Here is a 12,572-nt window from a genome sequence, read left to right on the forward strand (position 1 = left end):
CATGCGGGGTTCACCTCTGGCTCCTGAGGGGTGGGTATTTTAGTTAGGAAGTCCCTCCCCTTAGAAATAGACGTAACAGATTTAGATGATAGGGGTCGTTATGCAGCCTTCACTGGACGATGGGAGGGTAAAACCATATCCCTGGTCTCAGTTTACGTCCCCACGGGACTACAGTCGACAACTTTTGTTGACCTGGGGCGTTTAGTTTTGGGATTTCCCGAGGGAATTCTGGTCATGGGCGGGGATTTCAACTTGGTCGTCTCTGGCAGGGAGGATCGTCACCCACCCAGGGACCTTGTGGGGTCACAGAATTGGCTTAGTGGTTTTATTGATACATTGGGATTAGTGGACTGTTGGAGATTGTTACACCCAGCTCAGAACCAATACACTTTCCACTCAGGTGCACATGGTAGCTTTTCCAGGATTGACTACCTTTTAGTTCCGGCAGCACATGCTTCCTCCATAAATGAAGTAAGACTATCCAACCACTCTCCATTGTGGATTGGGATAGACGTGAATGTCGGGTCAGAGGGGCGAGTGGCTCCGATTAATCCGTGGTATCTTCGTAACCCTAAGACCCGTTCAGAATTCATCAAGTCACTTGACGAGTATTTTGTTGAAAATTTGGGTTTGGTCACTTCTGCAGTGTCGCTTTGGGAGGCCTTTAAGACGGTCATCCGAGGTCAGGCGTTATCATTGTTTGCTGGATCGAAGAAGAGTAGTTGTGAGGAGGTGGTTAGGCTTGAGACAGAGATCTCCGCACTGGAGAGTGAATTGGAATCGGGTGTCACCCGTGAGAGGATACATGTCATGCGTCTTAAGCAGCTTGACTATAGAGTGCTGGTTACAGATGCCGCAAAAGTTATGGGCAGGGAACAACACGGTCGATTGTACGATGTTGGGGATAAAGCTGGTAAACTGATTGCATGGTTAGATAAGAAAGAGAGGGCCAGTCGTGTGGTTCCTGCGATAGAGACATTAAATGGTGTGCTTGTGACTGAACCCGTGGAGATTGTTCAGAGTTTCGCGGAACATTTCTGAGAAGTGTATTCGCCCGTATCTGATAGGCTGGAAGATTCCCATTTATTGCTACGCGACATCGCATTGCCCAGCTTATCTGATTCAGATAGAGAGTTTCTAGATGCCGCAATAATGGCGGATGAGGTGGCGCTTGCTATTCGTTCTATCCGTTCAGGTAAAGCGATGGGACCTAATGGTCTCCCCATTGAACTTTATACACTACGCCCCGATAAGATCGCGCCATATCTCCGTGACATGTTCCTGGAATCGCGAGAGGGTGGCTCCTCCCTCGTGATCAATGTCTTGTGACTATCGTGATGATACACAAGGAAGGGAAACCAAGAGACCGATGTGCCTCTTATAGACCTATATCGCTCCTTAACGCGGAACCCAAGATCCTTGCTAAAATACTGGCCAACCGAGCGATAAAGGTAATTGGTGACTTGATTCACCCAGACCAGTCCGGTTTCATTCCGCATCGGAATACAGCCCTGAACCTGCGACGGCTGCGTGGTGTTCTCGCGAGGGCTTCGTTGTTGCGTGAGCCGGCCATCTTGGCCTCCCTGGATGCCACGATGGCTTTTGATACAGTGAAGTGGCCATACTTGTGGGCTGTACTTGCCAAGTTTGGGTTTGGCCCTGGCTTCATAGGCTGGGTCAAACTCCTGTATGAGGAACCATTGGCACAAGTGGTAGTGAATGGTAGGGTCTCGGAGCCCTTTGTTCTCGGCAGGGGCACGAGACAAGGTTGTCCATTATCTCTGCTCTTGTTTGCCCTGGCTCTTGAGCCTCTTGCTGCATGGATTAGATGGGAACCGTCAATGAAGGGTATCTGGTGGGCCCCTGACCTTGAGGACTGTATTTCACTCCACGCGGACGACACATTGTTGTACCTGACTTCCCCCCGGAAGTCTTTGATTGTTTTGTTCGATGTCCTCGCCTCCTTCGGGAAGAACTCAGGTCTGGTTATTAATTGGACTAAGTCTTGCTTATATGTCCTTTCGGGAGACGTCCCTCTGCTGCCGCGTGGTTGCTCCATCCAGGTCGTACAGATAGGTTTTAAGTATCTCGGGGTCTATGTTTCGTTAAACCCAGTTTCTCGATATGAGCAAAATTTGCTCCCACCGTTCACCCGATTGAAATCGGACGTAGAGCGCTGGCGTAAGCTGCCGCTCTCGCCGCTCGGCTGTGCTGCGCTTTTTAAGATGATGTCGCTACCGAGATTTTTGTATGCCCTCCAGAACACTTTTGATGTGATTCCTGCGAGCTATTTTCGTACCATTGAGGGTCTTCAGAGAAAGTTAATCTGGGATGGGCGTTCGCGTATCGCCCTTGCCAAGTTGACGCTTCCATGGTACGACGGTGGCATCGCCCTCCCTGATATTAAGCGGTTCTATTGGGCGTCCCATCTGGGGGCCATCAACCATGGTAGGAACGGCCCCGGAATAAACCCAGCATTTGCCTTGGATAAATGGGAATTGCCGGGGGGGATTACTATAGAGCGCTTTATTCTCGTTTGGGTAGAAGGAAATTTTCCGGGCCCACAAACATTGCGGTTCGGGCCTGGCACAGTGCTAATGACGCAATGGGGTGGAGGGATCGACTGACCCGTGCCACCCCACTTTTTGCCTCCGAGAAGCTAGGTAACCTGTGGAAAACTAAGGGATTCGAAAAATGGGACATGATTGCTATTAGTACGGTAGGTAACTTCTGTGTAAAAGGCAAGTTTAAGACTTTTGAGGAATTGAAGGTAGAGTACGACCTGAGTGACAGGGAATATTTTCGATACGCACAGGTTCATCATGCCTTGACTTTGCTTTTTCCTGATAGCGCCGGCATTCCGGAGTCTTCTCCACTGGAGGATAGAATATTGGATGGTCATGTGCCGGATAGTACGATTTCCTTGATTTATAAAAAGCTAATAAATGGTAGGACTGACTTGCTGGTGTCGCTCCGGGAGCTGTGGACCCGGGACGGTCTCGAGTTAGACAACAAAGATTGGCAATCAGCTATTTCTTCTTCCAAGGAGGTCGCGATTCCGGCCCTTTTCCGATTTGTACAATTGAAGATTTTGCATAGAGTCTATGTTACTGGCCCACGTTTGGTTAAAATGGGTTACTCAAAGGATGGTTTTGTAAACGAGGTTGTGGGCTCCTACATATAATCTGGGAGTGTCCAGCAATAGCCGCTTTTTGGATGGGTATACACGATAAGATGAGGGAGGCAACCGGCCGGCGTTGATTTGTTGCCCGAGGCCAGACGTTGTCTCCTCAATATTTGGGAACCAAATGGCTATAATGTTTAACAGACACAATGGGCAACCCTAGGAAATATGGTAGCAAAGAGGGATATAGCGCAGTTGTGGGGCTCTCCCAGGTCCCCCACGATTGAGGCTTGGATGGAAAATATGGACTGGGAGAAAACAGTCTATATATCACGGGGAAGACCCAGGAAATGGCGTAAGGTGTGGGGCCACTGGAATATTTACTGTGGAGACATTTGCACTCCTCCCCTCGCGGAGGTCCCTGAAGTTCCACTTTCCCCCTAACCTGCCATTCCTTGTAAACTACATGAAGTGATTGATTTTGTATTTGTTTCTCCCCTGTTCCCGTCCCCTAATTTGACTTGAGCATCCTACTGTATGGTATTCTATTCCTCCCTCTCGTCTGGACTGATATCCAACTGTATTGTGTATTTGCCTTGTTTGTTTTTTCTTATTCAATAAAAAGAGTTATAAAAAAAAAGAATAATTAGAATGCTTGATATTTGGGACACTAGCCCATACTTTATACAAATTTGTATGAACATGAATAATGTATGATCATAAACAGCAACAGGTTTGGAAAATGAATAGCACCATGTGTAGTCAAGTCAAGTCAAGTTAGAATTTGTATAGCGCACTACTCACCCAGAGGGTCTGAAGGCGCTTGAGGGAGGGGAGAGCTTTACTTATCAAATATCCAAGTTTTCAGTTGTTTCCTGAAGGAGAGGTGGTTCTGAGTGAGGCGGAGGTGGGTGCGGAGGGAATTCCAGTTCTTGGCTGTTAATTAGGAGAAGGATCTTCCTCTCATGGTGGATCTTTGGATGCGTGGAATTGCGGCGAGGGCTTGATTGGACGATCGAAGTTGGCGGGTAGGGGTGTAGAAGGACAGGCGCGTGTTGAGGTATTCGGGTCCTAGGTCGTAGAGGGCTTTGTGTGCGTGGGTGAGGAGGCGGAAAGATGTTCTCTTGTTGAATGGGAGCCAGTGGAGGTCTCTCAAGTGACCGGAAATGTGAGCTTGGCGTGGGATGTCTAGGATGAGTCTGGCTGAGGTGTTTTGGATGCGTTGGAGTTTTTCTGTAGTTTGGCTGTGGTTCTAGCGTAAAGGGTGTTTCCGTAGTCTAGTCGGCTTGTGACCAGTGCATAGGTGACCGTCTTTCTTGTTTCGGTGGGGATCCAACGGAAGATTTTGTTGCGCATTCATAGGATGTTGAAGCATGATGAAGAGACGGCGTTGACTTGTCTGGTCATCGAGAGGGAGGAGTCTAGGATGAAGCCCAGGTTACGTGCGTGGTCTGTTGGTATGGGTGCGGTTCCCAGGGCCGGTGGCCACCATGAGTCGTCCCAGGCGGAGGGGGATGATCCTAAGATGAGGACCTCCGTTTTGTGTGAGTTAAGTTTTAGACGGCTGTTCTTCATCCACTCGGCTACCTCTTTCATTCCTTCGTGTAGGTTGGTTTTGGCGGTGTTTGGGTCTTTGGTGAGGGATAGAATCAGCTGAGTGTCGTCTGCGTAGGAGATAATGTCGAGGTTGTGTTGGTGCGCAATGGATGCGAGGGGACTCATGTATACGTTGAAGAGGGTGGGACTGAGTGAGGATCCTTGTGGTACGCCGCAGATGACTTCGGTGGCCTTTGATCTAAAAGGGGGGAGGCGGACTCTCTGGGTTCTTCCGGCGAGGAACGAGATTATCCAGTCTAGTGCTTTTCCTTGTATTCCGACGTTGCTGAGGCGTTGTATGAGGGTGCTGTGACAAACTGTGTCGAAGGCTGCAGAGAGGTCAAGTAGGATGAGGGCAGCGGTTTCTCCATTGTCCAGTAGAGTTCGAATGTCGTCTGTTGCTGCGAGGAGGGCGGTCTCGGTGCTGTGTTTGGCTCGGGAGCCGGACTGTGAAGGGTCGAGGGATTTGTTGGATTCGAGGAAGGCGGCTAGTTGACTGTTAACGGCTTTCTCAATGACTTTGGCAGGGAAAGGGAGGAGCGAAATGGGGAGGTAGTTCTTAAGTTCAGTGGGGTCTGCTGTAGGTTTCTTCAAGAGGGCGCTGAGTTCGGCGTGTTTCCAGCTTCCCGGGAAGGTGGCGGAGTTGAAGGAGCAGTTGATGACGTCTCGGAGATGGGGTGCGATGAGGGAGTCTGATTTGTTGAAAATGTGGTGGGGACATGGGTCGGTTGGTGATCCTGAGTGGATGGAGTTTATCAGGCGGATGGTGTCTTCAGTGGTGATTGGGTACCAGGAGTAAAGGTTGTTGGAGGTGGGTTTTATTTCGGAGGTAGGTGGGGTGGGCTGGTCTCCAAAGCGGTGTGCACCTGTTACAACGCATTTTTTACAACGCACTACTGTTACAACGCATCCATTACAACGCGGATACTGTTACAACTCATGTTTTTACAACGCATTTTTTTACAACGCAGGTACCTTTACAACGCATACCATTACAACGTAAGTATTGGTAAGTATATAGTTATTTTTTAAATGTTATATGTTTGGGGTAAAGGGGTATTTTTAGGGGTTAGGGTCAGTTTTGGGTTTTAGGGTAAAGGGGTATTTTTAGGGTTCAGGGTCAGTTTTCAGTTTTTGGGTAAAGGGGTATTTTTAGGGTTCAGGGTCAGTTTTCAGTTTTTGGGTAAAGGGGTATTTTTAGGGTTCAGGGTCAGTTTTCAGTTTTTGGGTAAAGGGGTATTTTTAGGGTTCAGGGTCAGTTTTCAGTTTTTGGGTAAAGGGGTATTTTTAGGGTTCAGGGTCAGTTTTCAGTTTTTGGATAAAGGGGTATTTTTAGGGTTCAGGGTCAGTTTTCAGTTTTTGGGTAAAGGGGTATTTTTAGGGTTCAGGGTCAGTTTTCAGTTTTTGGGTAAAGGGGTATTTTTAGGGTTCAGGGTCAGTTTTTAGTTTTTGGGTAAAGGGGTATTTTTAGGGTTCAGGGTCAGTTTTCAGTTTTTGGGTAAAGGGGTATTTTTAGGGTTCAGGGTCAGTTTTCAGTTTTTGGGTAAAGGGGTATTTTTAGGGTTCAGGGTCAGTTTTTAGTTTTTGGGTAAAGGGGTATTTTTAGGGTTCAGGGTCAGTTTTCAGTTTTTGGGTAAAGGGGTATTTTTAGGGTTCAGGGTCAGTTTTTAGTTTTTGGGTAAAGGGGTATTTTTAGGGTTCAGGGTCAGTTTTCAGTTTTTGGGTAAAGGGGTATTTTTAGGGTTCAGGGTCAGTTTTTAGTTTTTGGGTAAAGGGGTATTTTTAGGGTTCAGGGTCAGTTTTCAGTTTTTGGGTAAAGGGGTATTTTTAGGGTTCAGGGTCAGTTTTCAGTTTTTGGGTAAAGGGGTATTTTTAGGGTTCAGGGTCAGTTTTTAGTTTTTGGGTACAGGGTAAAAATAAATTAAATTAATTTTAAATTAAATTATTTAATAGTAAATAAATTAAATTAAATTACATTGCATTATTTTTGGGGTTGAGGGTCAGTTTTGAGTTTTTGGGGTACAGGGGTACAGGGTAAAAATAAAGTTATATATTTTTTTATTTTCAATAATTAATTTAAATTATATTTCATAAAATTACTTTAATTTATTTTTGGGGTTTAGGGCCAGTTTTCAGTTTCTGGGGTACAGGGGTACATGGTAAAAATAAAGTAATATTAATTTAAATTTAAAATAATTAACGAAAATTAAATTATTTAAAATTACATTAAATTATATTTTTAAAATTAAGTTACTATTATATTATTACTATTAACATATACTTACCAATACTTACGTTGTAATGGTCTGCGTTGTAAAGGTACCTGCGTTGTAAAAAAAATGCGTTGTAAATACATGCGTTGTTACAGTATCCACGTTGTAAAAACCGCGTTGTAACGGTATGCGGAGTAAAAGTCCGCGTTGTAACATCATATATCCCTCCAAAGCTATTATGTATGTCGGCGATTTTGTTGTGGAAGAACGAGGCGAGAGAGTCGCAGAGGTCTTGAGATGGAGTGATGTTGTTGGTGCCGGCGGTGAGGTTGGTAAACTCTTTGACGATGTTGAATAGTTTCTTGCTGTTGTGGGCGTTGTTGTCGAGGCGATCCTTGAATGCTGATTTCTTGGTGGATCGGATCAGTTGGTGGTGTTTGCGGGTGGCGTTCTTGAAGGTGGTCATGTTGTCAGTGGTTGGGTTTTTTCGCCAGGCTTTCTCGAGGGTGCCACAGGTCTTCTTGGATTTCTTAAGGGCATCATTAAACCAGGGGGCTTTTTTGCTGCCTTGTTTGATTTGATGGTTTTTCAGGAGTGCTAATTCGTCAGCGCTTTGGGTAATCCATTGTGTGAGGTTGGTCGCTGCTTGGTTTGGGTTTGATGATTTTGCAGGAGGGTTTTGGTGAAGCGATGTGAAGAGCTGTTCGTGGTAATTTTACTCCAGTTTCCCCGGGGAATAGGTTGTGGGTGGTTGTGGGTCGTGGTCTTTTTTTAGTGGAAGTGAACGCAGCTGTGGTCCGTCCAATGGAGGGCTGAGGTGTGATTAAAGGAGATGTGCTTGCTGGAGGTGAAGATAGGGTCGAGCGTGTGCCCGGCAAAGTGGGTGGGGGTATAGACAAGTTGTTTGAGTCCGAGATTGGCAAGGTTGTCCAAAAGGGTGGTGGTGTTGCTGTTGTTGTTCTTTTCCAGGTGGAAGTTGAGGTCTCCCAGTAGGATGTAGTCCTCGAAGGGGAGTGCGTGAGGGCTGATGAAGTCAGTGATGTCTTCGCTGAATTGTGTGCGGGGTCCGGGTGGTCTATAGATGAGGGTGCCTCTGAGTGTGGTCTTAGGGTCGGTGTGAATCTGGAAGTGAAGGTGTTCGGCGGTTGTGAGGTTGTCATCGAAACTGGTCGTGATGCGGATGGTGTTCTTATGAACGATGGCGATGCCTCCTCCTGTTTGGTTGATGCGGTCCTTTCGGATGATCTTGTTACCGTCCGGGATGGCTATGGCAATGTCGGGCGCTGAAGAGGTGTTCATCCAGGTTTCTGTGAGAAAGGCAACGTCCGGCGATGTGGTGTCGAGTAGGTTCCAAAGTTCAATGGCGTGTCTGTGGACTGAGCGGGTGTTGAGTAGGATGCACTTCAGATGGTTAGTGTCGGAGCTCTGTTTGGAGTCTGTGGATTTGGTGTGGGACCTGATGTAGTCGAACTTGCAGGAGTGGCAGGTGAAGGGATCATGGGTGTGTCCTGGGGCGGCTTGGTAACAGTTTGGGAGTCGGCCAGGGTTAAGTGCTGAGAGAGTTGTGACGCCGAACGTTATGCGGGAGGAGTGGGTTGTGCGGGGGCCAGGGGGTCTGGCGCTGGGCGCGGTCCAGGCGCGGACGGGCGTAGACGGGCTTACCTTTGGCGCACCTTCGGCGCGCATGGGGCACAACCACTGCGCGTGAACGCTGCGTGCAAAAGCATATGTCATAAGTGGATAGTGGAGGGGGGTGGGGCGAGGGAGGAGCAGCTGGGAGGCGGAAGCGGGGTGGAGAGACGGGCTGGAGGCACAACAACAAAATGGCAGCAACAACAAAAGCAAACAGGACGAGATTGGGGCACGATGTGAGATATAGGTAAGGGCAGTGTCACCGGCACAATCAGGCACTAAAGGACATTAACAAGCAGTGCAGCGCTACGATAATACACAGGCACAACTGATTTCAAAGCAATGCGAGCAGTGCACAATTACTTCTTGGCCGCAGTGAGAGAGAAAGCGCTACTATACTGAGCGGGCACAAAATAATAACAGGCTAATGATTACACGGCAAAATAATAACAGGCAAATGATTACACGGCAATGCACAAGATCGTTATTAGCAGCAGTGGGGAATATTGGTAATATTGTAATATTGGTAACCACGCTATTGATAAAGATAGAGTTAATAATACTTGTTGACCTAATACTGCTTCAACTGAGGTCGTTTGTACTACTAAGTAATTTAACTCATTTGGTGCCCATCCTTCCATAGGTTTACTCAGGAAAGCTATCTCACACACCTGTTTAAGATCCAGGGTTCCTTAGTGCAAGCTAGTGCTGTTCTCAGTTTGTCAGCCTCCGATGCAACAGTTGCATTTTTCAACATATCCCAGGCAAAATTCCACTCCGTTTCCCCACCTCTTGCTATAGCGTGGCAGTAAATGGTGGTCTTCAGGTTTGGAGTTATGCTGCAAGAATGAAGGATAACAACAAGTTACTGCATGGTTTTACAATTTGATATGCATATGTTTACAATATGGATATATTGTTATTTACTAGTAAATTTTAAGTTCAGATTGCAGTGTCACTTTTAAGGTATGGTCTAGGCAGCGCTTGTGCTGTCTCTTTGAGACATGCTGTATTTAGCTTTTAGGCTAGAAAAAAAAACGCATCTTTTTCATTGGTTCCTGTTGCTGTGTTTAGAAATGCTGACTTTTCTTTGGTAAATACACTTAGCAGTCCCTCCGAATTATGTATCCCATAAGGACTGCCCTCTTACATGTGTTCTTACTGTTCAAGTTATTTATACGCAGCGAGAACTCTTTTTTTGTTGGCCTGCCTCTTTGCTTGTTAACTTCTGTTCACTTGTGCAAGAAACTGTGCAGGGTTGCTTTATCTCTATGCCTCACTCTCTAACCTCCCACAACATTGCTTATTTAGTTTATATCTTTTAATCTCCCTGTGCCTCCCCCACACACCTCCACAACACAGCTAGCAGGCCCCCACCACCCCATAAAGAGTATTGCTTTTCTGCTAATATTATGTTACTTTGCTTTTTTGCTCATTTATTTGTACTTTGCAAACCCTTTTACATATATAGCAAAACTAGCCATGAGCTCAGTGAAACTAAAAAATCAGCCAATTATCACAGGATGTTAAGCCTGACAGCAAACTCGAAGACGGATCCCTAGGTCACCAGTTGGCAGCTCTCTCCTCTGTGCCATATCCCTTGCCTATGTATCAAAAAAGATGGACAGGGCTGTTCCTGGTGAGGGTTAGTGTATGTGTGCTGGTCAGACTTACTCTTAATGTAGTTGGCACTTGATGTGCCAGTGATAGAAAGTCACCGCACACCTGGTGCCTGGATGTGTTAAATTTAATATTAGTATAGCCCATTAACACGCTGCGCAACAACGTGTTGATGCGCTATACTAATATTTAAACGTAGGATTGGGCAGACTTGATTGTCCCCTTTGGGCGCATCTGGACTAATTCTTGCAAGGGATCCACCAATATTAACAGGCTCAAAACTAACGCACCCCGGTCCGCAACCTCTAAAGACCAACTTTTGATCAATAATAATCATAATCAATGCTACCTATTTTTAACACATCCAGGCACCAGGTGTACGGTGACTTTCTCTCACCGGCACATCAAGTGGCAACTACATTAAGAGTAAGTCTGACCTCTCCACTTGTCTGGTATCTCCACATCGAACCCACTCGGAAACCAACACATGTGGAACACTAGAACAGGGGAAGAGGTCCAGAATATATCCTACAGGCACTGATTAGACCTACTCAACCCTTATCCTATAAGAACATAAGATAGGAAACATTTTAGAGGATAGAGGGGAGGAGATTATGATTTATCACAAGCCTGGTTTTTCAAGTAAACCCTACTCTACTTTCCATTTATCTTCCACATGTTCAGCCTTAGACACAGAGGCCTCATCCCTGATGTACGACCCACCGGGTATTGATGTTGCATATAAATCTTGACCCTTAGGTGAGTTTGGGGTCTCCAATTGGGAACAACCGTAATGCTGTTACAGTGTTTTTATGTATTTTTATTGATGTGTACTCATGTTTTGGCTGCTTGCTATGATTTTAAACGTGCGATTCCACAAGAGCATGTTAGTCTCTCTACTCATTGTGGTGAGCACTCACCTGTTATCTCACACATGCTAGTGCAACTCACGTTTTTAGCATGCCACATTGTGTGCACTTGGTCACTAGAATTGTGGGCACTAAGCCACATATGCCCCTTAACCAGCCTTTTTTGTTCCCCACTCTAGGCAAGGAACAGTGCAACAGAGGTACTACATTCCCATAACTGGTAATAAGCATATGATACCGATATAGGCTTGAATGTTTGTAGACTTCCCCATATAGGTCCTGAAGAATCGCGAGTTAATGTACCAAAGCGAGAAACATGTTGACCAATTTTTACACTTCTTAGTCTAGTCTAGAGCCAGGAAACATTATTTTCCAGCAAACCCAGACTAATTTCAGTTTTTAATTGACGCAAGGGACCACCCGAATAAAGTTGTTTCTGGTACCCTTTGCTTCATTTTAATTCATTTGGATAAAAAGATCTCCGCTAAAAGAGCCCCTCTTTGAGGTGTGCCCGTCGGGGATTGCACCGCCTACCTGGTGAGGAGCAATGCCTATGATGAAGCATGACACCTGCAAAGGTGTGTGAGGAAACTATATCCAACACAATGGATACCCAGTGGTAGGCTTATATACGTTAACCACCACGTCCCCACCTCCTTGCGACCAGCACACATACACTAACCCTCACCAGGAACAACCCTGTCCATCTTTTTTGATACATACTCTCTTAGGGCACGGACTGAGGCTGGACCTTCCACTCTTTTGAGTGGTACTTCTGCCCTTCTGATCAATTTGGATCACCCTCCCTCTCTTTGTATACATATCCCTTGCCTAACCATGTTGCAGGGTGCAGTACCATATGTGGCCAAAGAGGTCCCACGGAATACCTAATAACAGCCTTTGGTATTGAACCCTCACAACACTGCTTATTTCAGTGGTTCTGAGGGAGTTTCCATAAGGCATTCCATAGAGGACTGTACATCTGTTTTGTCTTTCTCTTCACCAGAGCTCCTGTAAAGCGCCTTATTTAGCCCATGCTTGCAAGCCAAGCGTACCACATGTTTGCAGGCTGTGGTAATACTTCCTCAGAAGGGTCCATGTGTAGATGTAGACATGTCACAGCTCTCTCCGATCACCGTGACACTGACCCTCTTTGCGTCCACCCCCCAGTCCATGCCCCAAGGCAGGCCTCTTTAGCTGCCCTTGCAGCGTCACTCCACCTCTTCTTTTCATAGCCTCATTCATATCGCGCTGTTCTCTGCTAGCACATTCTCCTACCAGTTCTTGCTCACACATCCCCCTCCCCTCTCTCACACATTCTTCTATTCTCCACTCTCGTATCATATTTCCTCGTTCGTCTCCTTTTGCCCTCCCAGCACCATCTTCTTTTTACTGCAGTCATCCCTTGCTCTCATCCTATCTCTGCCACTACTTGTTGCTCTATGCTTCTCCTCCTCTACAATGGCATCTCCCCACCATCCTCGTTTTCCAACTCCTCATCTTTCTCCCACCCATTTA

General features: G+C 46.4%; 1 protein-coding gene across 1 annotated transcript in view; it reads right to left on the reverse strand.

Annotated features, from left to right (window-relative positions):
• The window catches only part of LOC147733567 (aminopeptidase Ey-like), a 538,593-nt gene that overhangs the window by 83,101 nt on the left and 442,920 nt on the right, over positions 1-12,572 (reverse strand). The window contains exon 17 of the mRNA XM_086958155.1: positions 9,237-9,404. Within this exon, the coding sequence (XP_086814281.1) occupies positions 9,237-9,404 (168 nt within the window). The remainder of the gene's footprint in view (positions 1-9,236; positions 9,405-12,572) is intronic.

The sequence above is a fragment of the Lissotriton vulgaris genome, chromosome 2_1 (genome assembly GCF_964263255.1).
Source record: "Lissotriton vulgaris chromosome 2_1, aLisVul1.2, whole genome shotgun sequence".
Taxonomy (NCBI): domain Eukaryota; kingdom Metazoa; phylum Chordata; class Amphibia; order Caudata; family Salamandridae; genus Lissotriton; species Lissotriton vulgaris.